This window comes from Aotus nancymaae, unplaced genomic scaffold (genome assembly GCF_030222135.1).
Source record: "Aotus nancymaae isolate 86718 unplaced genomic scaffold, 86718_ANA_hifiasm-v0.15.2.pri h1tg000029l, whole genome shotgun sequence".
Lineage (NCBI taxonomy): Eukaryota > Metazoa > Chordata > Mammalia > Primates > Aotidae > Aotus > Aotus nancymaae.
In genome coordinates, this window is record NW_026988442.1 from 92,216,082 (window position 1) to 92,241,516 (window position 25,435).

The 25,435-nt window shown below is 58.8% G+C and overlaps 1 protein-coding gene across 22 annotated transcripts in view; it reads right to left on the reverse strand.

Annotated features, from left to right (window-relative positions):
- The window catches only part of BIN1 (bridging integrator 1), a 58,483-nt gene that overhangs the window by 27,541 nt on the left and 5,507 nt on the right, over positions 1–25,435 (reverse strand). For 13 of the 22 annotated variants that reach the window (XM_021667981.2, XM_021667978.2, XM_021667973.2 and 10 more), the window contains exon 2: positions 342–422. In XM_021667981.2, the coding sequence (XP_021523656.1) occupies positions 342–422 (81 nt within the window). Of the gene's footprint in view, positions 1–341; positions 423–6,567; positions 6,601–25,435 lie in introns of all 22 variants that reach the window. The other 9 variants (XM_064382853.1, XM_021667970.2, XM_021667974.2 and 6 more) reach the window with 1 other exon arrangement.

The following is a 25,435-nucleotide window of genomic DNA, read 5'->3' on the forward strand; positions in this document are numbered from 1 at the left end:
TCTCCTGGCAAGAAGCTTCTATAGCTACCACTTGCCCCTGACACGCAGTTTCCCCGAGTCTGGCCACAATCTATTGCCTGCTCCTATCCCACCCTCCCTCTCCCCCAGCTACCCTTTCTATGTCTCTTACCAAGGACCTAAAGAATACATACCCCCACCCTCCTCTTTCCCAGCATGCATAGCCTGTGCAACCTTCTCCAGGAAGTCTTCCATGATCTTGTCAGCCCACACCGATTTCCCTCCTCCAAGCTCTCGTACTCCACAAATTCAGTTCGTGCCATTTTCCAGCTGGCAGCTGAATTTTCACAAACTCCCTAAGGCCAAGGGCCACCCACACTCACCAGCTGCTTGTTGAAGTTCTGGACGCACTGCTCAAACTGCTCATCCTTGGTCTCATCTGCCTTCCCCAGCTTCTGGAGAACCTGCCGAGGCCAGGAGAGAAGGGGGGAGTGTTACCTGGGAAAGGAGAGTGACCAGCCCAGGAGTGTTCTGTCACCAACACCACAGACAAGGGTCTGGGAAGCCTGTAGCCAACATCGCCCAGCACAGGGCGCCCTCCCAGGGCTGCAATGCCCAGGGCATGGATGGGTCCACCTGGTCTTCAGGCCTCCCCACCCTCTACCCAGGGCTCAACAATCAGCCAGAAGTGGAGCTTAGGACAGGCTTGCCATAGTGACCACAGCCAGGAGGAGGGAGGCTTCAAAGACAGCAGGAAGGATCAGGCGTCCTCCTTGCCGATCTCACACTACACCCCTGGGTGCTCCGCCCCCACCCTGGCAGCGTAAAGTGAGCCAAGCAGAAGTGGGGCCAAGCAGGGGGAGCCCCCCTTCCCCAAATGACTCCATTCCCCGGGCCCGAGGCCCATGAATGTCATAGGCATCAGCAGAGCAGGCCCTGAACCAGCAGGAGTCATCTCAGAACAAGGAGGGCAGCAAGGGGTGGCTGGGGGCTGCCGGGCCACTCGGAGACCGCTTCTGACCTGACTGGGTTTTTAGATGTGACCTGCCCCAGGCACTCTGCTCCCTCCTGCACATGTACGTGCACACACACACACACACACACAAGGCACACAAGGGCGCACACATGGGCTCACAGCCACTCTGCAGGCAACCAACAGTCTCAGAGGCAGACCCCCCAGTGAGTGGCAGCTGTCCTCCTCCTTCAACTGTGTCGGGAGGGAGTGGTGGGCAAGGGCCGAGAAGGGGAGCCACACCCAGATGGGGAAAGCTCTAGGGAAGGAAGGCGCTGGCTCAGGACCCTGAAAGCATATGCTGACCACCACGCCCTCCCAGACTTCCCTCACTGGGCCTGCTACCCTAACCCCAGAGCTCCCCATGAGGGACAGAGAGGTGGGGGCAGGGAGGCAAAATACAGAGGCAAGCGGGGGTGAGGGGGCAGGGTAGGAAAGAGCAGGAGAAGGAAAAGACAAAGAGCCGGGGCACAGAAAAGGGATGCGGCTGCTGGAGAGCGGAGGGGAAGAGCAGGGACATGCCCGTCTGCAGCCCGGGAGGCACCTCCATCATGCGGAACAAGGGCCAACACTGGCGGCTCAGCAGAGGCCTCTCCCAGGCACTGACCGAGACCCCACGAGAATGAGAAGGAAACGGGGTAGGGGGTGGCAGTGGAAAGTGAAGGAAGAAAAAGTGGGCCCAGGAGCAGTGGGGAGCCCCATGAGCAAGGGGCGAGGCCAGCAGGCCCGCAGACACCCTCCCTTCCAAGACCCGGAGCCAGTCCACGCTGCCAAGAACGTCAGCTTTGCCTGCCCGGGGCCCAGGCCAGGGTCCTGGACTGAGGGATGCCTGTTCCAGGACAGAGCCGGGCCCCCTCCCACGCTGTGCTGCCCTGCTGCACTTCCCCCCGCCCGGCCCCGGAGGCTTGGCAAGGCCAGCTGCTCTTGACCATCTCCCACCAAGCACCTGCTCTGTGCCCGGCCTTGAGCACCTTGGCTGGTGCAGCAGAGAGGAATCAGATGTGGGTCTCTGTCCTGACACGGGGGAACACTTAGGGCTATGGAGATCCCATCTAACCTGGGCAGTCAGGGAAGACTTCCTGGAGGGGGTGACAGCTCAGACAGAGGGGAAGGGCTACAACAAAGAGGGAGCATTTGACTGGGGAGTTTTGAATTGCTCAAGGTGACTGGAGGTCACAGAGGATGGTGCGAGAAGGTGAGTGGCAGGCAGGGGGCAGGTGGGCACTGGGAGGCAGCACTGGCGATGCTGTGCTACAATGGTCAGGGCACAGCCCAATGGGCAGGGGCAGCTGGATGCCAAGGGCTGACGCTGGGATGAGAGAAAAAACAAAACAAAACCCACGTGAGCAGGGAAATGGACACTGCACAGCCACATGGCAGGTGGCTGAAGGGACTCCCAAAAAGTGAGTTGAGTTGGGGAGGTACCTCGCCCAGCTCAGCACAGAGCTTGGGTAGGCAACTCAGCCCCTCTGCTGGGGTGCCCACCCCACAGCCCCACCACCTCCAAAGAGAGGAACAGACCACCAGATGGAAAAGAACTCCCAGAAGTATACCAGGATCGCCAGAGAGACCCAGAAGCTCTCAGAAACAGGTCAGGGACTGGTCAACCCCCAAGGCAGGAGCACCAGGGAGGAGGCCACTTCCAAGCCCTGCTCTCCTTCTCCCTGGGAAGACAGACACAGTCAGCCAGCAAAAGTCCCCAGTCTATCCCACCCACACTGGCCATCAAGGCTCTCGAGGTATGCAGAGACAGACGCACACTCGACCCAGTTCACAAACACTGCTGTGTGCTCTGCACAGACAGCTGGAGCACACAGGGAGATCTTCCAGCCTTGAGAATGAGAGACCAGCCCAGGTGAGACTCCATCTAGCAGTGAGAAGACCCTTAGGAAAAGGGACATCTACACTCTGAGCCTCAATCTACAAAATGAAATGAACATCAGCACCCTCCTCAAGGATTACAAAGATCATGTCTATAAAGTGCATAGCAGAACCTGGTCCACGGTATTCAGGAAATGGCCAGTCCCTAAAGGCCTTCGGAGGGTAATGTACAGAGGGCGATGTGCAGAGGGCGATGTGCAGAGGGCGATGTGCAGAGGGCAATGTACAGATGTGCAGAGGGCGATGTGCAGAGGGCGATGTGCAGAGGGCGATGTGCAGAGGGCGATGTGCAGAGGGCGATGTGCAGAGGGCGATGTACAGATGTGCAGAGGGCGATGTGCAGAGGGCGATGTGCAGAGGGCGATGTGCAGAGGGTAATGTACAGAAGGCGATGTGCAGAGGGCGATGTGCAGAGGGCGATGTGCAGAGGGTAATGTACAGAAGGCGATGTGCAGAGGGTGATGTGCAGAGGGCGATGTGCAGAGGGCGATGTACAGATGTGCAGAGGGCGATGTACAGAAGGCGATGTGCAGAGGGTGATGCGCAGAGGGTGATGTACAGAAGGCGATGTACAGAAGGCGATGTGCAGAGGGTGATGTGCAGAGGGCGATGTGCAGAGGGCGATGTGCAGAGGGCGATGTACAGAAGGCGATGTGCAGAGGGCGATGCGCAGAGGGTGATGTACAGAAGGCGATGTACAGAAGGCGATGTGCAGAGGGCGATGTGCAGAGGGCGATGTGCAGAGGGCGATGTGCAGAGGGCGATGTACAGAAGGCGATGTGCAGAGGGTGATGTGCAGAGGATGATGTGCAGAGGGCGATGTACAGATGTGCAGAGGGCGATGTACAGAAGGCGATGTGCAGAGGGCGATGCACAGAGGGTGATGTACAGAAGGCGATGTACAGAAGGCGATGTGCAGAGGGTGATGTGCAGAGGGCGATGTGCAGAGGGCGATGTGCAGAGGGTGATGTGCAGAGGGTAATGTACAGAGCAACCTTCACACAGTTGGCGGATGGCCCTGACTGACACCACCAGCCCTCACACCAGGTCCAGGCTGATGGCATCCCAAGATGCTTGACAGAAGTCACAGATGCACACACATTATGTTCACATGGCAAACTCCTATGCATCCTTCAAAACCTCGCTCAGGTGACATCACTGTGAACTGTCCCTGATCTCTCCTTCCCTCAAAACACTCTGCACCATTTAGAGCCTGGGACCTTTCCTCACTGCTGTGTGACATGCCTGCATGCCTCGTACACTCACCCTGAATGAAAGCTTGAGGTCGGGACAGTGTCCCAGTCATCTGTGTCCCCACCACCCACACAGGGCAGACACGCAAGATATTTTTGGTGGCTGCTGCTCATCTGAACTGTGGGCTTTGGGGGCAGAGACGTGACCTTAAACTGAACACCCGCCTCTCAGTCTCAGGCTCCTCCTAGGCAAAATGGAAGGGTAATGTACAGAAAGCCCTCAGCCCTGAGGGGTGGAGGGCGTGGCAGCACGGAAGCCTGAGGCTTAGCCAGCCTCCTCGCTCTGTGGGACCTCAGGCTGCTGAAGCTCTCGGCTCTCCAGTGCCCCCACCTTCGAAATGGGAGGAACGACAAGACCACGGCGTGGCAGAGGCCCAGGTTAGACCGATAGGTGAGGCTGGCCTTGGCCACACGCTGTCCTCACTGCACCTACCCTCATTTCATCGATGAGGGAACGCAGGCGCATGGCCTGGGGTCCCCATTCTCAAGGAGCTCCTGGTGTGACTACCACAGGGAAAAACAAGCTGGGCACCCCTTGTCCCAGAACAGGAGCTGGGACAAGGCCGTGAGCCTTGGGACACAGGTCTCCCACTTCATCCGTTCCACACTTGGTTAGTGGGACCTCCCCTGTGCCGAGCTCACAGGCAGACCACGGAGGGACACAGGGGACTCCAGATGTCCAGGAGGGAATGGCCCAGCAGCGACTCAGGAAAGCTGGGCAGGACAGTTGTGCTGGGTTTTTAAGGATGAGCAGGAGTTGGGTGAGGAGGAGGGCCTTGCGGCACAGGCCAGGATTTGCACTCTGTCCAGGGTTATCGGGGGGAAGACGCCTGAGACAGTCAGTTCCACTTACACTCATCACACACTTACCATGCATGCTCACTCGTGATAAACAAAGAGGAGCCTTTGATAACTTGGCAGAGGACGAGACACAGAGGCCCAGGGAGCAGAGGCGGCCACAGAGCCAACATTCTCGGGAGCCTGATTGGTGCCATGCCCAATCACCTCCTCTCAGAGCTTCCTCTCACCACGTCCTCAGCCCAAGTCCGCATGTGAGTGGAGCTGAAGTGCCTCAGAGAGGACATCCCAGGGCAGGGTAGGGAGGTGGGGGCAGGTGGCAGGAATGACAAAGGAGTGGCCTCGTGGCCAGCTCCAGAGCCTCCTTCTCCTGCAAACATCCATAGGTTCAGCCTCACTGAGCCCCCGCTGTGCAAGGAGACCCTCCCAAGGCTCCTCACTAGAAAGACTGGGAGGTTCACTGAGTTGGCACCGTGCCTCCGGCACCAGGGCCCACAGGGGCTCAGTGGGAGCGTCCCATGGCCGAGTGATGTACAGAGGGCGATGTGCAGAGGGGGATGTACAGAGGGCGATGTACAGAGGGTAATGTACAGAGGGCGATGTGCAGAGGGCGATGTACAGAGGGCGAAGTACAGAGGGCGATGTACAGAGGGTAATGTACAGAGGGCGATGTGCAGAGGGCGATGTACAGAGGGCGATGTACAGAGGGCGATGTACAGAGGGTAATGTACAGAGGGTAATGTGCAGAAGGCGATGTGCAGAGGGGGATGTGCAGAGGGCGATGTGCAGAGGGTGACGTACAGCCCTCCACCAAGGCCTCTGTCATGGCCCAGTGAGAGGACAGAAGGGCCTGGTGTCAGCCACCCTGTGGGTACAGGGAGTCCTGCCACCCTCCAACAGCCCCCAGGTGGCAGGCAAGGCCCTGACCCACAGCGTGAGTCATGGGGCACAGTCAGTGCCCAGCCACCAAACCCAGAGGGAGGAAAGGCGCCCAGGCCCGTCTTGTTTAAGCCAGGAGCCGCTCACCACCTACAGCACCCACCCACCCACCGTGCACGCACTTCAAGATACCAGGGCCGACTCCTTACAAGGGAAGTGTCCTCACCTCTGAGGGACAGATGGCAGGTGAGCACAAACAAATCAGGACACAGCCTGAAGTGGTCAAGTCAGGAGGGGCCGGGAGCTCCAGCCGCCAGGATGAGGGAGGGGGCGGGTCTTCGGGCTCACCAGGCTGTGCCCTAGCAGCCCCTCCTGGGGTCTCTGATCCCGCCCTCAGCCCCAGAGAGCAGCGGGTCCCCTGCACTTGGGGGACACACACCCACAGTCTAAGTGGCCTGGCCCAGGGCAGGGAGAAGCACTTCCCAGGGCCGTGAGAAGGACCAGCCCAGGGACCCAGGAGGAAAGCTGGAGGGAGGAGGGGTAAGGGCCGCATTCCCAGCCATTCTGGTCCCAGCCAGAGCCTGGGAGAAAACTGGGGGCTCCTCGACCAGCCGGCGACACCCCTCATCCCCTTGTCCCCACTGTGGCTGGAGGCATCTCTGTGGCTGCAGAGTTCCCAACACCCCACCCCCCACACATGGAAGGGGGGCCTCATCCAGCAAATCTCCCCACCCAGGCACCCACTACCCAGCTACTGAGACCCCAAAAAGTTCATGAGGCCCTTACCTTCCGCATCATCTCGTCCGCACGCCCGGCTGCCTGTGCAGGAAGGGAAGGCTGAGAAGTGAGCCCCGCCTTGCCCCTTCCTCTCAGCAGAGCCTGCGGTCAGGGGCCGCAGGGACAGGATGCAACCCTCGCACCCTAGCGGCCTCACACTGAGGCTCCCCAGGGAGGCAGACACAGACAGAGGACGGGCAGGCGGGCAGGGGGAAGGCCACTGTCAGACACTCGGCCAGGCTTTCCCTGGGCCCAGTCCTGAGGGAGATACCCCGAGAGGCAAAAGGGAGGAGGACCCCTAGCACGGGACAAAGGCGATACTCTGCACCCACCACTGCCTCTGGGTCCAGGCTCCCTCCCTGCCTCCCGAGAGCTGTCCCTCTGTGAATCTCTCCTCACCCCTCCTCCTCCACCCTCCCCAAGCACAGCTGGGGTCAGCCAAGCTGGGGAACTGTGGCTGATGACACAGGACTGGCCTCCGGGGTCTTCCTGCACTGGTGCTTCAGGGGCCCCTGCAGGGGAGACAGAGGGCAGGTTGGCCAGCTGAGGGCCTCCCTGGTCACCAGCTCTGAGGCCTTGCAGGGACTCAGCTGGAGGTGCCAGGAACATCGCAGGACAAGTCTGCACCGAGACCAGGGTTGGTGTGGGCAGGCCATGGTAGGTACCCAGGCAGGGAAGGGGTATAGCCCCTCCGCCTCCCCTCTCCTGCCTCGAGAGTCTGCCTGCTGCCTGATGCATCAGGCTGGGGTGGCAGTGGTGAAGGGATACAAGGAGAGTTGTAAACCCCGAGGGGCAGAGGGGGCCAGTCTGAGGACAGTGCTGCAGACCCCATAGTCACCTAGCCCCCCAGCACACAACCCCTCCTCCAAGCTCATCTCTCAAATGCGAGCTGCCCCAGCATCCAGACTCAGAGAACCCCCTCTCCTGGCTGCTGCTCACACCTCCCCATCCCCACTCCGAAGGTGGAGTTGCCTAAGCCTGCTCCACACTTCCAGACAGAGGGTCTGGGTGGCCTCCAACAATCCAGGTGCCATGCAGGAGGCCACAGCAACCCCGACGAGACAGCAGAGGGAGGAAAAGAGGTTCTAAGCCCACCACTCACAGCCACACTCATGAAGCCCACCGCTCACGGCCACGCTCATGAAGCCCACCGCTCACGGCCACACTCATGAAGCCCACCGCTCACGGCCACACTCATGTGCGACCGCTCACGGCCACACTCATCAAGCCCACCGCTCACGGCCACACTCATGAAGCCCACCGCTCACGGCCACATTCATGAAGCCCACCGCTCACGGCCACACTCATGAAGCCCACCGCTCATGGCCACGCTCATGAAGCCCACCGCTCACGGCCACACTCATCAAGCCCACCGCTCACGGCCACATTCATGAAGCCCACCGCTCACGGCCACACTCATGTGCCCACCGCTCACGGCCACGCTCATGAAGCCCACCGCTCACGGCCACGCTCATGTGCCCACCGCTCACGGCAGCACTCATGTGCCCACCGCTCACGGCCACACTCATGAAGCCCACCGCTCACGGCCACGCTCATGTGCCCACCGCTCACGGCAGCACTCATGTGCCCACCGCTCACGGCCACACTCATCAAGCCCACCGCTCACGGCCACACTCATGTGCCCACCGCTCACGGCCACGCTCATGTGCCCACCGCTCACGGCAGCACTCATGTGCCCCTCCACCCTTCTTATTTTCAAAGTATAAACCTCAAAGAAAGCAGACAAGATACCACAGAGACTATCATCTACCCTTCACCCAGATTCACCAATCAACTGTCACCATATGGCCACGTTCATTTGCTTTTTTTTTTGCTTTTCTCCCTTCTTGCTCTGTCACCCAAGCTAGAGTACATGGCGCCATCCCGGCTCACAGCAGCCTAGACCTCCTGGGCTTAAACGATCCACCCACCTCAGCGTCCCGAGTAGCTGGGACTACAGGCCGCTGCACCTAGCTAATATTTTTATTTTTTGTACAGACAGTGCCTCACTATGTCACCCAGTCTGGTCTCGAACTCCTACCCTCAAGGGATCCTCCCACCTCAGCCTCCCAAAGTGCTGGGATTGCAGGTATGAGCCACCACGCCCAGTCACTTTTCTTTCTATACAAACAGTTGCCACATTTGAATGTTTGCCCAACCAACAGAAGGTAAGTAGCAGAAGGGTCACCGGGATGACCTTCACTCCAGAACGCTCCACCCTACATACTCCCTAAGAATGAGAACGTGCTCCGAAATCCCCCCGATACCGTGAGCACCCCGATCCATTTAATACGTATTTTAAAACACCATCTAACACACGGTCCACGTTCAGATATCCTCGGGTGTCCCCCAAGTGCACTTTACGTCCGGGCTGCCTGTTTTTCAGTCTAGGATCCAACTGTGGTTCCCATATTGCTTCTGATTGTCGGGTCTCTTCTTTTTTATCCAGAATGTTCCCCGCCTGCCTATTAATCAATGTCATCCTTTTTTTTCCTTTCTTGATATTGGTATCTTTTTAAGAGTGAAAACCAATCACTTGGAAAATCCGCCCCCCCCCCCCACCGGATCCATCTGTTTCCTCGTGATGACATTCAGGTGAAACGCTGCTTTGGCGAGAGTCCGGCAGCCTTCCGACCACATTACAGCTGTGTTAAGCTTGACCGCTGGGTCTGAGTCACGTTTGCCAGATCTCTTGGAAAGAAAGGTCACTTTTCTCTTAGTCATCTGCAGGGCAATCACTGTCACTGTGGCAAGGCAAAAAGTTGCTGAACTTTCTGCACAATGCCTTTACCATCCATCATCCTTTGCTGTTCAGCGTGAGGTCTGCAGGCAGCTGCAACCCGGTCTTCCGAGAGTCTGGGGGAGAGAAAAAACTGCAGACTGGCTGAACCAGAGCGTTCCCTTTCAGGTCCCCCTGGCACACTGTACGCGCAGTGAAGCCTGAGAAGCACTGCAGTCGCATTTTGGCTGGAACCCACCGTCACCCAGTCTCCTCCACGTGACCCGGCATTCCACAAAGACGAGCTTCCCCAGTCTTGCCTTTGCGAGGAGGGCGGTGGGGATATGGTGAGTGCTTCGTTTTGCATTCATTATTCTTTTTGATGCTCAAACGTCCCAAGTACAACCAGTGGGAGATTTCGGACACGTGCTCATTCGTCTGCGAGCGCATCCTTACTTTCTGCCACTACCAGATGCTCCAAGCTCAGCCTGCACTGTCCCTGCCCCAGCCCTGGAATCTGCCATTTCTCCAAGGAACCCCGATTTCCTTTAGTGAGGAGCCATGCTCACTGCTCTTAGGTATTTCACCTTTACACCGTGCTCAGAGCCGCAGATTATTACCCCTGCTTTAGAGATAAGAAGGGAAAGGCTGAGGCACTAAAGGATTTGGCTCTGCAGCTAAGAAGCAGCAGAGCCCGGATTCTGTGGCTTTGTGGTGGCGGCGAACAGGCGTCGTCATGCAGGTCTGTCTGCTTTGAGAAGTAGGAAGGGAGACAGACCCACGGCCAAGCAGCTGCCCTCTGGTCCCTCACAGTTACTTCAGAGGCCACACTGCCTATGGGCTGTGGCACCAGGCTGATGACTGCACAAGGGGCAGCTTCCTGGTCTCATCCAGTCCCGAGAAACTCGGTCTCCCTCCTCGGAGCCCAGTGATGTCACACGTACAGAGGTGTCGGCAGCTTCAGAGCAGCAGTGATTGACCCAGAAGCTAACACTCTCCTGGTGACGGATTAGGCCTTATTCTCCCCAGCAGAGCTGCTGCTGCGCCCTCAGGTTGGGAGGGGAGGGCACCCAGACCTGCAGCCAAGGACAGAGGGGCTAGAATGCGGGTCCCAGCCTCCCTGGGAAAGCTACGGGCAACTGGGCCCCTTGCAGCAGCCCCGGGCGTGGCAGCAAAGGAGAGAAGTGGCCCAGGTTCCTGCCGGGGAACGGAGCCCAGGGGCACTGGGGAAGTGAGTCCGAAGAAGCAAGCCCAGAACACACAGCACACTTCTTAGCAGCTAGCCACACCATTAGCAGTTTTGCCTTCCAACTTGCCAAAGGCACAGTGACTTTAATGGTCAGTCCGTTCCATCCCCGGAGACAAGAATGCTCCCCAGCCTTCAGGGCTCCACACAGCAGCGCCAGCTCAGCCACGCACTTACAGCAGGCGCCCCCAATATGAGATGACGCCCATACACGCTCACACACACCCTCCCTGGCACAGCCACCTCTCCATGGCCCTCCAGTCACTTCTGAGCGCACTAGGAAGGTGGCAGGAACCACAAAGAAGCCACAGAGACGAGCAAGAGGCAGGGGGAGGTCAGGGGAGGCCGTGGAAGAGCCCGGAATGAGGAAGGAGCCCGAGAGAAAACCAGAGACGTGGAGACCAAGAGCCAGCCCAGGGCAGCGAGACGAACCCCCACCAGGAAGGGCCCAGCACTCTGGGGGCGTGGGGCCCACCCCCTCGGCTCTCACCCTCAGGGCTGCCCCAAAAGGGGGACCTGAGTCAGGCCTCAGACCCTCTCCCTGGCTCCTCTGTGCCCCCATACCTAGGGCCTCCTTGTCCCTCGGGCTGGATATGAGGTGGTGGCAGGAGGGGCTAGCTCTGGGGACAGGCGTCTGTCAACCTGCCCTCCCTCGGGGGAGATGCTGCCAGCTCAGCTCTCACTCCAGAGGGGACCCCTCCCCATCAAATTCCTTCCCTATGAGCCCAGCTGAGGGCCCCACACGTGCCCCTCCGGCTCAATTCCACAAAGCTCGCAGTGTAAGGTATGACCACCAGGGAATCTCTCCTCCAAGGGCTCACCTTGGGCGGCCCACCACCCTTGAATCCCCTCCCCGTTGGGCTCATATCCCTAGGCCACCCCAAGGTGGCAACTGTTGGTCCCATTTTATAGATGAAGAAATGGAGGGTCAGGGCTGTCACTCAGCTAAGGAGTAGAGCCAGGACACCATAGCTGATCAATTCCAAAGCCCAGACAACTTTTGACTCCCAAACTGGGGCACACAGACACTGCGGGGAGTGGGCGGTGTGTCTGGAGCTTGCTGAAGAAGATTCACACTCCATCTTGCTTTGATCCAAAGATCGAACTGGTAAAGAAAACACTTTTGTGACATAACCAACATGACAGCTTGTGGATTAGAACGCAAAGCTGACAAAGATTTTCGCTATGAAACACAAAACCCGGAAGACATTCCCAGCTTCCTACTGGCCGGCAGAGGCTGGGCAGCCCCTCCCCGGAAGCGCCTGTCCTCACTCCCAGATGGTGAGCTACCTTTTTAACAAGCCCCAAAGCTCCATCCCCTGACTCCAGTCCACAAAGACTCATCACACTTTTCTGTGGTTCCCTGCTCAGAACGGCTGACTGAGGAAGCCGCCTGGCCTCTCTTGGGAGGCTGTCACTCTAAAATGATCATCTCCTTCCTCTTTTTGGTGATTTTCCCTTTCCCTTGTGAAATATTGGTGAGAGCAAAAAGTGGTGTTGGGTTTTCTCTTTTAAAGAGAAAACTGACAACAAAAACTTGACCAACTATGTCAGCCCCACAGCGATGCCTTGCTGGTCAACAATGAAAACTCGGAGAGCCCCCCCAAGCCTGGCTGGCCCTGGAGGTCCTTTCTGCATCAGAGCTGGCAGCCAGCCCTGCCCCTGAGAACGATGGGGGAGGGGAGGGTAAGCTGCAGGGTCGCTGCCTCCACACTCCTCTCTGCAGCTGGAAGGGAAGGCTCCCGCCCCAGAGAAGGAGTGTCCAGTTGACTTCAGGCCAGAAAGGCCCTCTCCCCATCCAGTCTCTCATCCCTCCCAGGATGCCTGAAATTCCAGCCGGTTCTGTAGATAAGTCTATGGCCTGCCAGCGTGGAGCCACGGGGACCCCAGAGGAAGCCAGGGTGGGCTGGGGTGGCCTGGGGAGCCCAGAGTGGAGCACACAGCAGGAGTGGAGGCATCAGAGGCCAGAGTCAGGCTGGGAGGGGGCTGGGTGAGCACACTCAGAGGGGCCAGTGGGCAGGGCAGGAGGGATGGCAGAGCGGGAACCACTCATCCAAAGGCCACGTGTGCTCAAAATCCTACCAGGGGAGGGAGGCGCTTCCCAATGAGGAAACTGAGACTCCAGTGTTATTAGGTAAGCAATAAGCTAGAATCCGCACTCAGCCCTCCACTCCCAAGCCCGTGGCTTTTATCAGCCACCCCACCACCTTCCACCCAGGAGGGCTGGAGGACTCCCTGGGTCATGACTGGCTCCCCTCCCCTCGGGACCATCTACCAAGCTGAGTCCATTCTTAGCCATCAGCAGAACCAAGTGTCCACCAGCAATAGGGAAGTTTCTAGAAGGGCTAGGCCCACCCAGACCACCATCGAGCACCCAGCCAGTCAGCTGCCCAGGCCTCCCCCTCAGGCTTCCTCTCCACCCAGCCAGCACTTAGTGGAAGACAAGAACTTTCCACCAGCCCCCTCCACAGTGAAGAGTCCCCACCCCGGCTCTGGGACGTGGCCTCTCGGCTGTGGGGGCTGCTGGCTGTGGTGCTCACACTGTGGGCGGGCTGGCTAGACGCAGGAGGGATCCTCTCACAACCCAGTTCCTAGAGAGGGGCGCCGAGAGCAGGGCAAGCGCAGAATCAGGGCCTCCCCTGCCAACTCCCACCCAAAGACAAAGGCCGCTTCCTCCTCTGCACTGTCACCTCACAACAGGCATTTGTGCCGGGAGCTGTGTGCCTGGCCCTGCTCTGTGGGGAGCCAAGCAAGGTCTCCGCCCTGGAGGAGCCAACGTTCTAGGAGGAAGGCAACGTTGGAAGGTGCTAGGAGCCTCCGAACAAAAATGCAGCAGAGGGGCGGGCACAGTGATTCACGCCTGTAATCCCAGCGCTTTGGGAGGCTGAGGGGGGCGGATCACCTGAGGTCAGGAGTTCCAGACCAGCCTGGGCAACATAGTGAGATCCCACCCCTACCAAAAATTGTTTTTAATTAGCTGAGTGTGACAGTGTGCACCTATAGCCCCAGCTACTAGGGACACTGGAGCAGGAGGATGGCTTGAGCTCAGAAGTTCAAAAAATGCAGTGATACAGGACCGCACCACTGCACTCCAGCAGGGCAACAGAGCAAGACCCTATCTCTTAATAAAAAAAAAAAATGTAGCAGAGCACTGAAGGGCTAGGGGTGTGACAGCTCAGCAGAGACCTAATGAAGGAGTAAGACACCAGGCCAGGGAGGAAGAAGGAAGAGCATCCCAGACAGGGCACAGTGAGTGCAAAGGCCCTGGGGTGGACAGGTGGGGACGCCACAGGACAGAAAGGCCGGTGTGCCTGAGAGTGGGAGGGGCAGGGATGGCCAGGAGGCCCTGAAACACCAGGTGCCAGGCTTCATGCTGACCCCTTGGCATGATTCCATAGCCTCATGTTGGACCCCTCCATAACCTCATGAAGGAAATACTATTATATCCCCACTTTGCAAGTGAAGAAACTGAGGCACAGCCTTAACGACTCCCCAGGGTCACCCAGGTCCAGTGGTAAGGAGCTTTAACCACTGCACACGCGGCCTCGGCCCCCAGGACCACGGAGGCCCCTGGAAGACTCTGGCCCTTAAAACCCAGCGTGGAACGTGGAGCCCTGGAGAGCTCTGAGTCGAGCCTTGACCTTGCAGCCTGCAAAGCTCCCAGGGGCATGTGTGCACTTCAGGAGCGCAGTGGGGCGGGGCGCCTGTTCAGAAGCCAACTGCACTGGCCCAGGTGGAAGGCAAGGGGACTCTGAGATCTGAGCTACTAGAGGGAAGAGGCGGTCGACAGCTGAGGTGGGGACACATGTTGGGGTGACAGCTGGGGGTCACAGTGAGTTTGCGGTGCCCAGAGATGGCCAGGAGGGAGGTGGCGACACAATAGCCAGGTACCCAGGGGCAAACCAGACACACCCTACCATCAAGTTTCAGCGACACCCAGCCCCACCCACCTGCCCCTCAGTCCCTCCCACTCCCCACTCTGGGTGACCAGCTCAGGGTGTCTAGACGGGACAGCTGGCCAGGGACCCCTTCTGGCAGGAGACACTGCCAGGGCAGGAGCTGTAGGGAGCAGGCCCAGGCTGTGCAGCCCTGGGCAGGTAAGCTCACCTCCCTGACCTGTTGGGTCTCATCACTTAATCAGAGCCAAGAACTCCCTCAAGGGGGTTTAAGGATGAAATATGATCATGTGGGTAAGAGGGCCCAGGAGCCGCTGACCCTGGATTCCCCTCCCCCACCCAGGCCTGAAAGATCCCCCAGTCCCCAAGGGCCTACGCCTCCCACCCCCAGCCCACACGAGCCTTCCCCGCACCTGCCACCCCCTTCCTCAATCCAACCAAGCTCCCCTCTGCAGCCTCCTTGCCTGCGGCTCTGCAGCCTCCTTGCCTGCGGCTCTGCAGTGACCTTGCAAGCCACCCCATTACCCTGAGCCCCTTTGGGAAAAGGGCAAATCAATAAAACGCCCCATGGAAATCAACCAAACAGCTGAAGATAGTGGCCGTCCCAGCAAGGCCCGCCTGGTGCAGCCCGCTGTGGCCACATGAGGAGCCCTGATGAGCCTTGCTACTACTCCACGTCACAGTGCCACCCCCGCAGGCCGGCAGCAAGGGCCTGGCCGTGGGACATCGGTGACACAAGGCAACCCTCCACTTTAGTTGTGCTGGGTGGGGCTCGAGGACAGCCCGTCTCCACAGGCACGCACCCCACCCTTGGCCCCAGCCCTCCGCCCACCTGTCCCTCCACACAAGTGTGGGAGCTATTCTCAGCCCGGCTCCAGGACGCTGGCCATAAACACAGGGTGGAATCTGCTTCTCCAGCCCACCCGCCTCCCACCCTCATCACCTGCTTCCTGAGCTCAGTGGGGAACAGCCTGTGCTCGGGAGGAGTGGAGCACCAGCCCAGCCCCGGCCGGGGCACAGCTGTGGTGGGGGGCGCTGACAGCTCCCAGCAGCCAGGACAGGGGAGGGGGAAGGTCTGGCCAGCACCCGCCCACCTTGGGGCCAAGTGAAGGTCTGAGCTGGGTGGGAGGGCAACCCCCATAGTCTCCATCAGGAAGCTCTGCCTCCCTAGCAATGCCAGGCCATGCTGGCCCTTCACATCACCTCCTCCAGGCAGCCTTCCCCAACTCCACTCCAGGTGCAGGGGCGGACTTGTTCTTCTGGACACCTTCAGGCCCTGACATATCTGTTCCTGTCTGAGAAGCTCAACCTAAACATGCAAGCAACCTACTCGTTCCTCAATCAGAGCCCTTGACTTCTCCCTCTATGACGCTGGAACTAGTAAACGGTGCCTACGGGAGATGCGTGTTTATCTCAGACACATCACTGGTGTTACTGCAAACAGCACCGTTGTCATTTCTGCTATTCAAAGGAGCGAATCCCCAGAGTCAGCTTTACATAGCGGCCACCCAGAAGCGCCCACTGAAGCGCCAGCAGGCACCCCACACAGCACAGCGTTGGGGAGGGCCGCCTTCACCCCAGTCCCAGGATGCTCCCAGTCCTTCCCCTGCCCAGTGCTGGGCTAAGGGCTTCCCTGCCTCACCCTGGTCTGTCCAGCCTGCCCTGCCCCTCCACACAAGTGTGGGTGCTGTTCTCAGCCACAGGACTCCCCCTCTTTGCAGATGCAGAAACAAAAGGCCAGGCTGCCAAGTTCTGAGCCCCAGAGCAGAGGAGGATGGACCTACTTCAAGCCCAAGGCTGCTTCCACTGCATTTGGCCCCAGAAGCAGGAAGCCAGGGCTGGAGGAAAGTTGGGAAGGAACCAGAAGGGGACGAGGTGTTTGATCAACAGGTAATCAGATCAAAAATAAGGGCTGGCTGGCTGGGCATGGTGATTCATGCCTATAATCGCAGCACTTTGGGAGGCCAAGGTGGGAGGATTGCTTGAGGTCAGGAGTTCGAGACCAGCCTGGGCAACATAAGGAGGCCCCATTTCTACAAAAAAAAGAATTTTTTTTTAAATTAGCCAGGTGTTGTGGCACATGCCTGTGGTCCCAGATACTTGGGAGGCTGAGGCAGGAGGATTGCTTGAGCCTAGGAGTTGGAGGCTGCAGCAAGCTATGGTTGTGCCATTACACTCAGCCTGGGTGACAGAGCAAGACCTTGTCTCAGGAAAACAACAAAAGAATAGGGGCTTGTGCAGGGGGAATGAAACAGGGAGCCAGAGGGGACAGAAACATTTGGAGGGAGTCAGGTGGCTACCCCGACCTACCCCACGGCCCCTGCCCCCGGCCTTGCCCGCTACTCAGGCTCTTGGCCCAGCTCTCTGCCTGGCACCTACTCCCCATGCCACCCTCCACCACACCCCTGCAACCACCCCTACCCCCCTGCCCCTGCTCCAGGCCCTGGCAGGTGGAAGGAATGTTCAGGGGAGCAGACGGGCTGAAGGCTTCCTCCCCGTAACCCTGCCCCTCCTGTGCTGTGATAAGGAGGATTGGAGTGAGATCGATGTGAAGGGCTAGGGGGACATGGATGTGGGGGACAAAGGCACTGCCCCCTCCCCACCTGATGCAGAATGTCAGTGCACGGTGGGACGAAAGTGGCTATGGCCCAGCCCCACCCTAATGGGCTGTGTAATTTGAGCAGGTGCCAACCGTCTCTGGGCATAATCCAGGTCCCACTGATCTTTGAGGTCAGTGGGAGGTAACAGGAGCAACGGGGCCCAGAGAGGCTGACCGCCGCTCAGCGGGCTGCCCGTGTGGGAGGCGGTGCTGCTGACTACAGGCCCCGAACACCTGCCCAGAGTCCCTGGCACTACCAGGCTCAGCCCTGAGGCCAGCCGCCAGCTCAGGGACATGTTGCAGGGAGCAGCAAGGGCCTCCCACTGATCCACAGCCCCAGGCAGGTCACCACCCTTCCAGAGGACCCTCCCTGCAGTCCCAGGCATCATCTAGAAAGGTCCCCGGGGTGTGCACAGGCCCCTCCACTAACACATCCAGGCCTCCTCCAAAGCTCCCGAGGAAGGGCCGACCCAGTGCAGTGCGCTCAGGAAGGGGAGGCAGGGACCCCACGCAGGAGAGCGGGCAGAGGCCCCCGGAGCCACAGCCCACGCCTGCACTCCCTATGTCCATGGGGAGGAGGAGCTCCTCCTGCACTGTCCTCTCCTCTCCACCAGGAGCAGCACAGTTCAACAGTAAGGGGCTGAGCAGACAGAGAGGCCAATCCCCCAAATCCCAGGAAGGGGCCAAAAGAATGGGGCAGAGCCTGGGGGCCACCCCACAGATACCAGCTCAGCCCCACGCTAGGGCTGTCCACAGAGGGAGGGGTCGGGGCAGGAGGGCTGAAGGGAAGTGGGAAGTTACAGTGTCACCTGGAGCCTGGGTCCCACAAGGCCCTGTCGGGGCTCAGAATACAGCACCCCAAAGTGCGGCGCCATGGCTCAACACAGACTCTGAATGAAGCATGCAAAAGGCCTCCGAGGGAAGCTCTGTGTGACCTTCTCCTGCCCTCCTGTCTCCCTCCCCTCCTTCTCCCAGCCACGGTGAGTCATCAAAACTGGAATCTTTCTTTTCCAAGATGAAGCATAAAGACCAAACCCCTTTCCCCAAAGCAAGCCATGAAACCCAGAGAGGTCACTGTCTCCCACTCCCTTCACCCCAAAGACCCTCATTCCGCAGAAGTCCTGCCCTCTCTATGGGAGGAAGCCACCGAAGTCATATGACACAGAGGCCAGAAAGCAGCTGAGCCGACAGGCCTTGCTGGGTCCCCCTCGGACTGTCACCACTGGGTCACACCCTTCGTCCCATCACACACCTACATGGTATCCATTCCCCGCCAACCTGTGCCTGAAACAGACGGTTCTCCCTGGTCCTTGTGTCTTCACTGTTGAAGGCTCCCGTGTCATGTAAAATGTTGATTAAATAAACGTGATGCTGTTCTCTTAGAAACCTGTCTTTCGTTATAGCGGTGTCAGCTGTGACCCTTACCATGGGTGAGAAAGATATCACACATTTCCACCCCTGCCGCCCTCTCTGGACAATCCCCTCACCTTCCTCCTTTCCCCGAGGCCTCAAGCCCTACCGTCAGGATCCTGAGCTAAGCCTGGACTCCCTAGACACCTCCAGCACTGGGGGGCCCAGGCCTAGACTCAGACGGGACAGCCCGAGAGGATACACACAGAGGGCATGGGTACAGCTGGACACCCCCGCTGGCCTAAGGCCCCACTCCCCACCCTGGAGCAGGGCTGGTCCCCGACTGGGTCCTCATGTGAGAAATGGAGACAGCTGTTCTCCCATTTAATCCTCATGACAACCCTCCCACGCAGGATATTATCCCATCTCACAAAAGGGGAAACTGAAACGTGGAGCGGGAGTAACTTGTCCAAGGTCAGAGGGCTCAGGAAGAGCAGAGCTAGGATTTGAACCTGGGGCTCTGAGACCGTGTGACTTCTGCAGACCCACTGTGTGCGGTGCCTTATACAAAGGTTTTTATCCTCCAAAGTCTCACATACAAGTTCACTTGGCACTGTGTGCCTACTATGTGCCAGAAGCCAGGAACACAGGCACAATGGGTCTAGCCTTCCGTTTCAGGACTGGGTTCAGCAGGCAGGGCTGTTAGCCTGTTTTATGGAAGTCAAAAGGGGATGAGAAGGGACAGCAGGAGCGAGAACCTGGGGCTCCCACCGCCTGTCAGGCCAGTGCAACCCGGGAGCTCCAGGTCCCTCCCAGCGCCCCCGCCGCCCCCATGGCTCAGGCACACAGTGCGAGCACCGGCGTGGCACTGAGCCGACTGCAGACTGTGGCAGAGGCCTCCCCAGTCTCTCTCGCAGCACAGCCGGCAGGGTGACCCGCAAGTGCAGTGGCACAAAGCCAGACCGGCATCAAGTTCTGTCCTCTCTGTGAGCCGAGCTCCCACAGTGCTGACTCAGCTCCCCCAGACAAGCCCTGCAGCCCACACCCATTCCTCAGGGAGGCTTCCAAAGTCGGCCCCAGGCCAGACCAGACCAGGATCCACCAACCCTCCCACCAGCTCCCGGATGGTGCTGCCCCCAGTGCCCTCAGGAGAGGACCCCCTCAACTGGGGCCTCCTCCAGGCCCATGGTTCACCCGACCAGGAGAACAGGGCGGGCCGGTCATCTTGGGGGAAGGTGGTGACATTCCAGCTCAGCCAGGTTGTCTTCCAGGACAGGCTGCTTCACTGAGTCCTTGCAGGGAGAGGGGGACACAAATAAATAAACTCCTGGCTTAGTTTGTATTTCAGAAAAAGAACAATATTTGGGTCCTGTCTCAGGTTCAGCAAATGCATCCAATTAATTATGGATTCTGTTTCTCAGTTTAGAACAAGAGTCAGTTCATTCCTCGTCCTGGAGTCCCCTCCCAAGCCACTAACATCCCCCAGGAGCCCTGCAACTCTTTATTCGTGGAAGGTGGGAGGTGGGCTTCCTGGGAGCACAGTCAAGCCCACTTCATTCAAATCTGATCCAAACAGGTCCCCAGACTCCTGTGGGTGCCCAGGTCCCCTGCACCACGCCTCCTTGGCGGGGTCACTGGTGGATCCCAGATGTGTGGAAATCCCAAGGTGAAGGGCCGGGCTCTGTGGGTTCCCCTTCCCCTCTGGTGTGCCAGCCTCCCAGAATGCCCACCCCACCCCCAAACATACCCAGGTGTTTCCCAAGAAAGGCAGCCCCCAACACTGATTTTCATTTGAAGACAGTGAAGACATTTGCACCTTAACAGTCCCTTCCAAGCTCCCCTCACCACCTCCTTCTCACTCCTTGGACTTGGGGATGGGGGTGGCAGCGTGGGGAAAGGCCAACCTGGAGCCACCTCTGAGGCCCGAGGCCCGGGAGGGAGGAAATCCCGGAGCTTCCCCAGCCTCTCTTCTCATCTGCCAGCTGGGACCATAGTTTGGTTCCTCCCTACCTCGAAGGGCACAGAGAGAAAGAAATGGAAAGTGGCGGGTGTGATGGTTCTTCGTGAATTATGTAATACAACAGAGGGGCTGTGCCCCGTTCTCAACCCCCGCACCCCCAACCTTCCAGGCCCAGCTGGACCCAGCAGGAACCCAGCTGCAGCCATTCTCACTTACAGGAGTCGGAAGTTCACCTTGTTTTGCTGAGAGAGGAGTCTCCCACTTCCCAGTTCCCAGAAGGGTACACTGAGGCTTGGTGGCCCACCTGGAGCCTGTGCCCTTCTGCTACACAGCAGGTTCCTCCAGTGAGTGAGTGAGTGAGTGAGTGAATGAATGAATGATGGCAGACCCTCACCTCCACCCCCAGCTCTGTGCCCCTCATCTGGCCCCCTCCAACCTCGGCCCCACCCGCAATCCTTTGCCCTCTCCTTCCCCATTCCATCAGGGTCTAGTCAAAGGAGGGCTGACTTCTGTCCCAGGGAGGTGATACCATCGCCTCCCAATTTAGCTTTTTCAGCCTGTACAGGTGGTGGGGAGAGAATGGCGGGGAAGCTCACTGAAGTTCACTTTCAAGAAACCTGTCATAAGCACAGATGACAAGCTCAAAACACAAAAGCCAGATGGGCCACGCCTGTTGGCTATCATGAGATGCTCCCTGGGAAAGAGCGCTTGCATCACCCACCAGGGAGGGCAGAGCCGTGTGCTGCCCGCACACCTCCTCCTGGACCCTCCCAACAAGCTGTGGGCAAGTGACTTGCCCAGCGCCACACAGCGGGAGGGGGGCAGCAGCCCCAAGGGGAGGCATTCCTTCCTCCCTATATCCTAACTTTCCTCTCCCCTTTCATTCAGCATCTGCCCTCCCTTTGCCCACCTGCCCATGGTCCCAGGGTCCAGCTCCGAGCCCCATCACCTGCATCTGGCCCCTGACATGAGATTAGACAGCTCATGCCACTTCAGGCCCGAGAAAAAAGGGGAGCTGCCACGTGCCAAATGGATAGGAGGCAGAAGACCCTCCAGGGGTCTTTCCCACCAGGCCTCTCTGTGCCAGGAGGGCCCCCGCTTGCCCTGGACTCGGGCTTCTTGGCCGCAGCCCCAGGGAGACGGCGAGCTGAGCAAAGGTCCAAAGAAAGTAGCAGCAGCTGTTGGAAAAAGGGGCTGGGCTGGCAAAGGCTCTCCTGGCACCCACTTCTGCCAGCCCCGTGGTTCCAACAAAGTTTCTCCAGCCACTGGCCTGGTAAAAACACCCTCACCACCAAGCACTGCCCCCACTTCCATCCACACCACAGAGACTTCGGCATCATTCACGTTACTGAGCCCACTCCCCACCCGGGGGTCTGCCCTGGAGCCAGGGGTCCCCACAGCTGACAGAGACACTCCTCCTCTGAGGCCCCTCCCCAGCTCAGACCCAGCTCTGGGAGCAAGGGGACCCCCAAGGCCATTCCAGTCAATAGACTGGCCACGCAGAGCCATGCACACAGGGGTGCCCTAAAAAGGGTGAGACGATCCATTTATAGCCCTCCCGGCCGCCAGCTCTCCAGGCCCAGCAGCGTCACCCCTCCTGGCATCACCCTGGGACCGTGTGGCAGACAGAGAAGCAGACATGCATGGGACAGGACAGGTACTGGATGTTTTCCACCTGCCCTCCCTTCCAGCGACAGGTGTCACCTGGCCCCTGTGACCCCAGCCCTAACAGGGCAGACTCCAGGCCCAAGCCCTGCCCCAGACCCTGGGCATGGCTGGATTCTAATCTGGCCCAGGCCCCTCCTTCTGGAGACTCTGGGCTCATCCCCTCACCCGCAGCCCAGGAAAATTAAGATACAGTCCTTGGCTGAGGCCAGACCAGGAGACAGAAGAAGGGTTCAGGCAACATGTGAGGAGGGAGGCTGAGGCGCCCAGGGCAGAGCCCGGCTTGCTCGGGTGTCCCAGACTACGGCCCAGGTCTAGCCTCCGCCCATCTTCTCAGACAGGCTCTGAACAGGGCCTGACAAGCACTGTTCCTGCTGCTTAGAGCATCTCTCCCCACACTACCACCTGTCTCCTTTGCCCACTTGGCTCAGGTGCCACCTCCTCCAAGGAGCCTTCCTTGACTACCAGGGTCTGATGGAAAGCCCCTCAGGCTCCACTGCCATCCCCAGTCCACAGTCCTGGGATGGGCGCTGTGTGCAGGGCTGGGAGCTCCTGAGAGCAGGGGCCCGAAGCGGGCAGGCCACAGACGACAGAATGACTAAGGGTGTAAATCCGAAGCCATCACAGCCGCCATCCAAGCGAGCTGCAGACTCCTCGGGGACTTCATTCAGTGTAAGAAGTTGATACACAAAACAAGGACCATATTTCTGGAGCCAGCGGGGATGCCCAGGGGCTCTGAGGATGTGGAGGCCTGCAGGGTGTGGAAGGCTGGAAGGCCTGAGCTCCTCGGGGCCTGGTAGAGATGAATCTTTCCCTGGCTCCAGCCTGTCCTGTGGCGGCTGCTGCAGCCGCCCACTCACTCCCATAACAATCGGGGTGGCCACCGGCCACTGAGGCCGCACACTGCAGAGGGGAGATGTCTGCAGGATGGAGGTGGCAGTGGGGGCTGGGCACAGTATGGGGGCACGAATGCCCACTCCCGGGGGCACCACAGGACAGTCCTCAGCGCTCCAAGGCCCAACCTCCCCACCCCCACGCCCATGCTGTTGCTGTGACCCCAATCCCACTCCACCTGCTGTCACACTTGGGATCTGGGTCAGTGACTGGGGCTGAAGGTGCAGGCCCCGGAAGCAGAGGGAAGAGGCTTTGCAAAAAGCCAGCAAAATGTATCCAGGGGCAGCAGCCCTCACAGTGGTGTCTGGGTCCTGCAAATCACACCGAGCCCCCAGCCAGCACTCCCCAATACTGCTGTCGCCTGAAAGCTTTCTCTTACAGGACGCCCCCTGAAGAGGACCCAGGCCGAGCCCTCCTAGATTTCGGCATCTAGCCTAAAATCAGGCAGGACACCTCGGCTGGGCCCCGGCCACTCACAAGAACCCCATGCCTTGGCACCAAGCACTACAGCCACCAGCTCGGGGTAGGCCCCACCACAGCCCTGAGCTGCTGACCACAGGAGAATGTGATGGGGAGCAATCCTGGGTCCCTCCAGGGTGGCCAGGGCAGGGTGGGACCTGCACCCACTGGCCTAGCCCCAGCCTAAATCCTACAGATGCAGCATCCCTCTCCCTCCCACCCTGCACCCTCAAACCCAGGGAGCCTCCAGGGCCTCTGCCAGCCATCAGTGCTTTCTCCCCACTGCCTAAAGAATCCACGCAGCCACATGTGCAACAAGTATGCACCTACTGTGAGCCAAGCTGAGGGGATGAGATGCCTTGGTGACCATAGGAGGCAGAAACACTTGGGCCTGCCTGGGTCAGGCAGCAAAGCAAAGTGCCCGGAGCATGGGATTCCCCCCAGGAAGTCTTCCCAGAGTGCATGTGTGTGTGTGGTGGGGGGAGGGGGGGTAGTGTCAGCAGCATGGTTATTTCCTCCCCAGGAACATTAAAAAACAACTAGTATTACCATCATCTCATTCAAGAAATACTGTAGCAATAACAGAAACAAAATTAGAGGGATGTAAGCTCAGAATAAAGGGTGGGTTTTTTTTTTTGTTTGTTTGTTTTTTTGAGATGGAGTCTCTCTCTGTATCCCAGGCTGGAGTGCAGTGGCACAATCTCAGCTCACTGCAACCTCTGCCTCCCAGGTTCAGCCTCCCGAGTAGCTGGGATTGCAAACGCGTGCCACTACCCCTGGCTAATTTTTGTGTTTTTAGTAGAGACAGGGTCTCACCATGTGGGCCAGGCAGGTCTTGAACTCCTGACCTCAGGTGATCCACCCGCCTCGGCCACCCAAAGTACTGGGATTACGGGCATGAGCCACCGCACCCAGCCGAGGGTGTTCCTTTAGACTGGAATAAACTGGAGACAGCTTTTACTATTTGGGAAAAAACACACAGCGCGGGGTCCTGTCTGTCCTCGTTTGCATGCATGAACCCCCATCTCTGGACTCGCACCTAGAAACCCCAGGTGTTCCCATCACCCAAGAGTCTACCACACACTCCAAAGTGCAAGCCTAGACCCCAGGTGGAAATGGGGAGCCAACAGGGGCCCCAAATCTTGTTAAATAGGGGAGGGTCTTGGGGACCAAAATCTGTCTCAATGACACCCCTTCACCATCGGGGCTTTAAGCAGGGAGCCCACTGGACACCTCCACCTCTTTTGCTTGTCTCCAAGGCCTTTGCCCAGGCCAGACCCTGCTACTGATCCTACTGACCACAGGGGAGGTGGAAGCCGGACAGCCCGTGGCGGGGGGTCACAACAGTTTCTTCCTCGTGGATGGGACGTTTAACACTCACCTGTAGGCAGTGATGACGGCATGCAGCCGGTATGCGGGAAACAACGCCATCGTGTTTAAGTTAATCTTTGACAAAGGCTTCCCTGGGACAGGTAAAGCCTGCCTTTCTCCTCTCAGTCCCTCAGCCCTGACCCCTGTCAGTCCTTGGCATGTCCACCACCCTGCGGCCTAGGAGGTGGCAGCCTCTCAGGGAGAGCCAGAAGCCCGGGCGCTGGGCCATCCACTGCACAAGAACGCTATGGGCCAAAGCCCTCGAGTAGTCTCCGCAGCAGCGGGACCCGGAGCCCCACCTGAGCTGGCAGCCTCTCCAGCACAATTCCATTCAGTCCTCACCGCAGCCCCAGCGGCAGAGATCATGACCCCTGTTTCAGATGAGGAAACTGGGATTCAAGAATCCAGTGAGACTTGCCCAAGGGTAGGAAGGTTCGGGGAAGGGCTCAAACTCAGCTGTTAGAGCTTGCCTGCTTTCCACTGCACCCAGAGTTGCTGCCGGCATGAGAATCTTTCACGGGGCCCTCAGCAGCAGAGGCTGTCTTTGAGGGTCTCCTCCTCCTCTTTAGCTGCCCCTCCTGCCTCCCCCATCCTCCATCCTCGGCAGGAACCCCTGCCCACCCGCCCTACACAAACACCCAGCGAGGCCCTTAATCCTAAAAGGAGGCTTGCCAAAGAGGCAGCTTTAGGAAAACGCAACAGGCCAGGGTGGCATCCA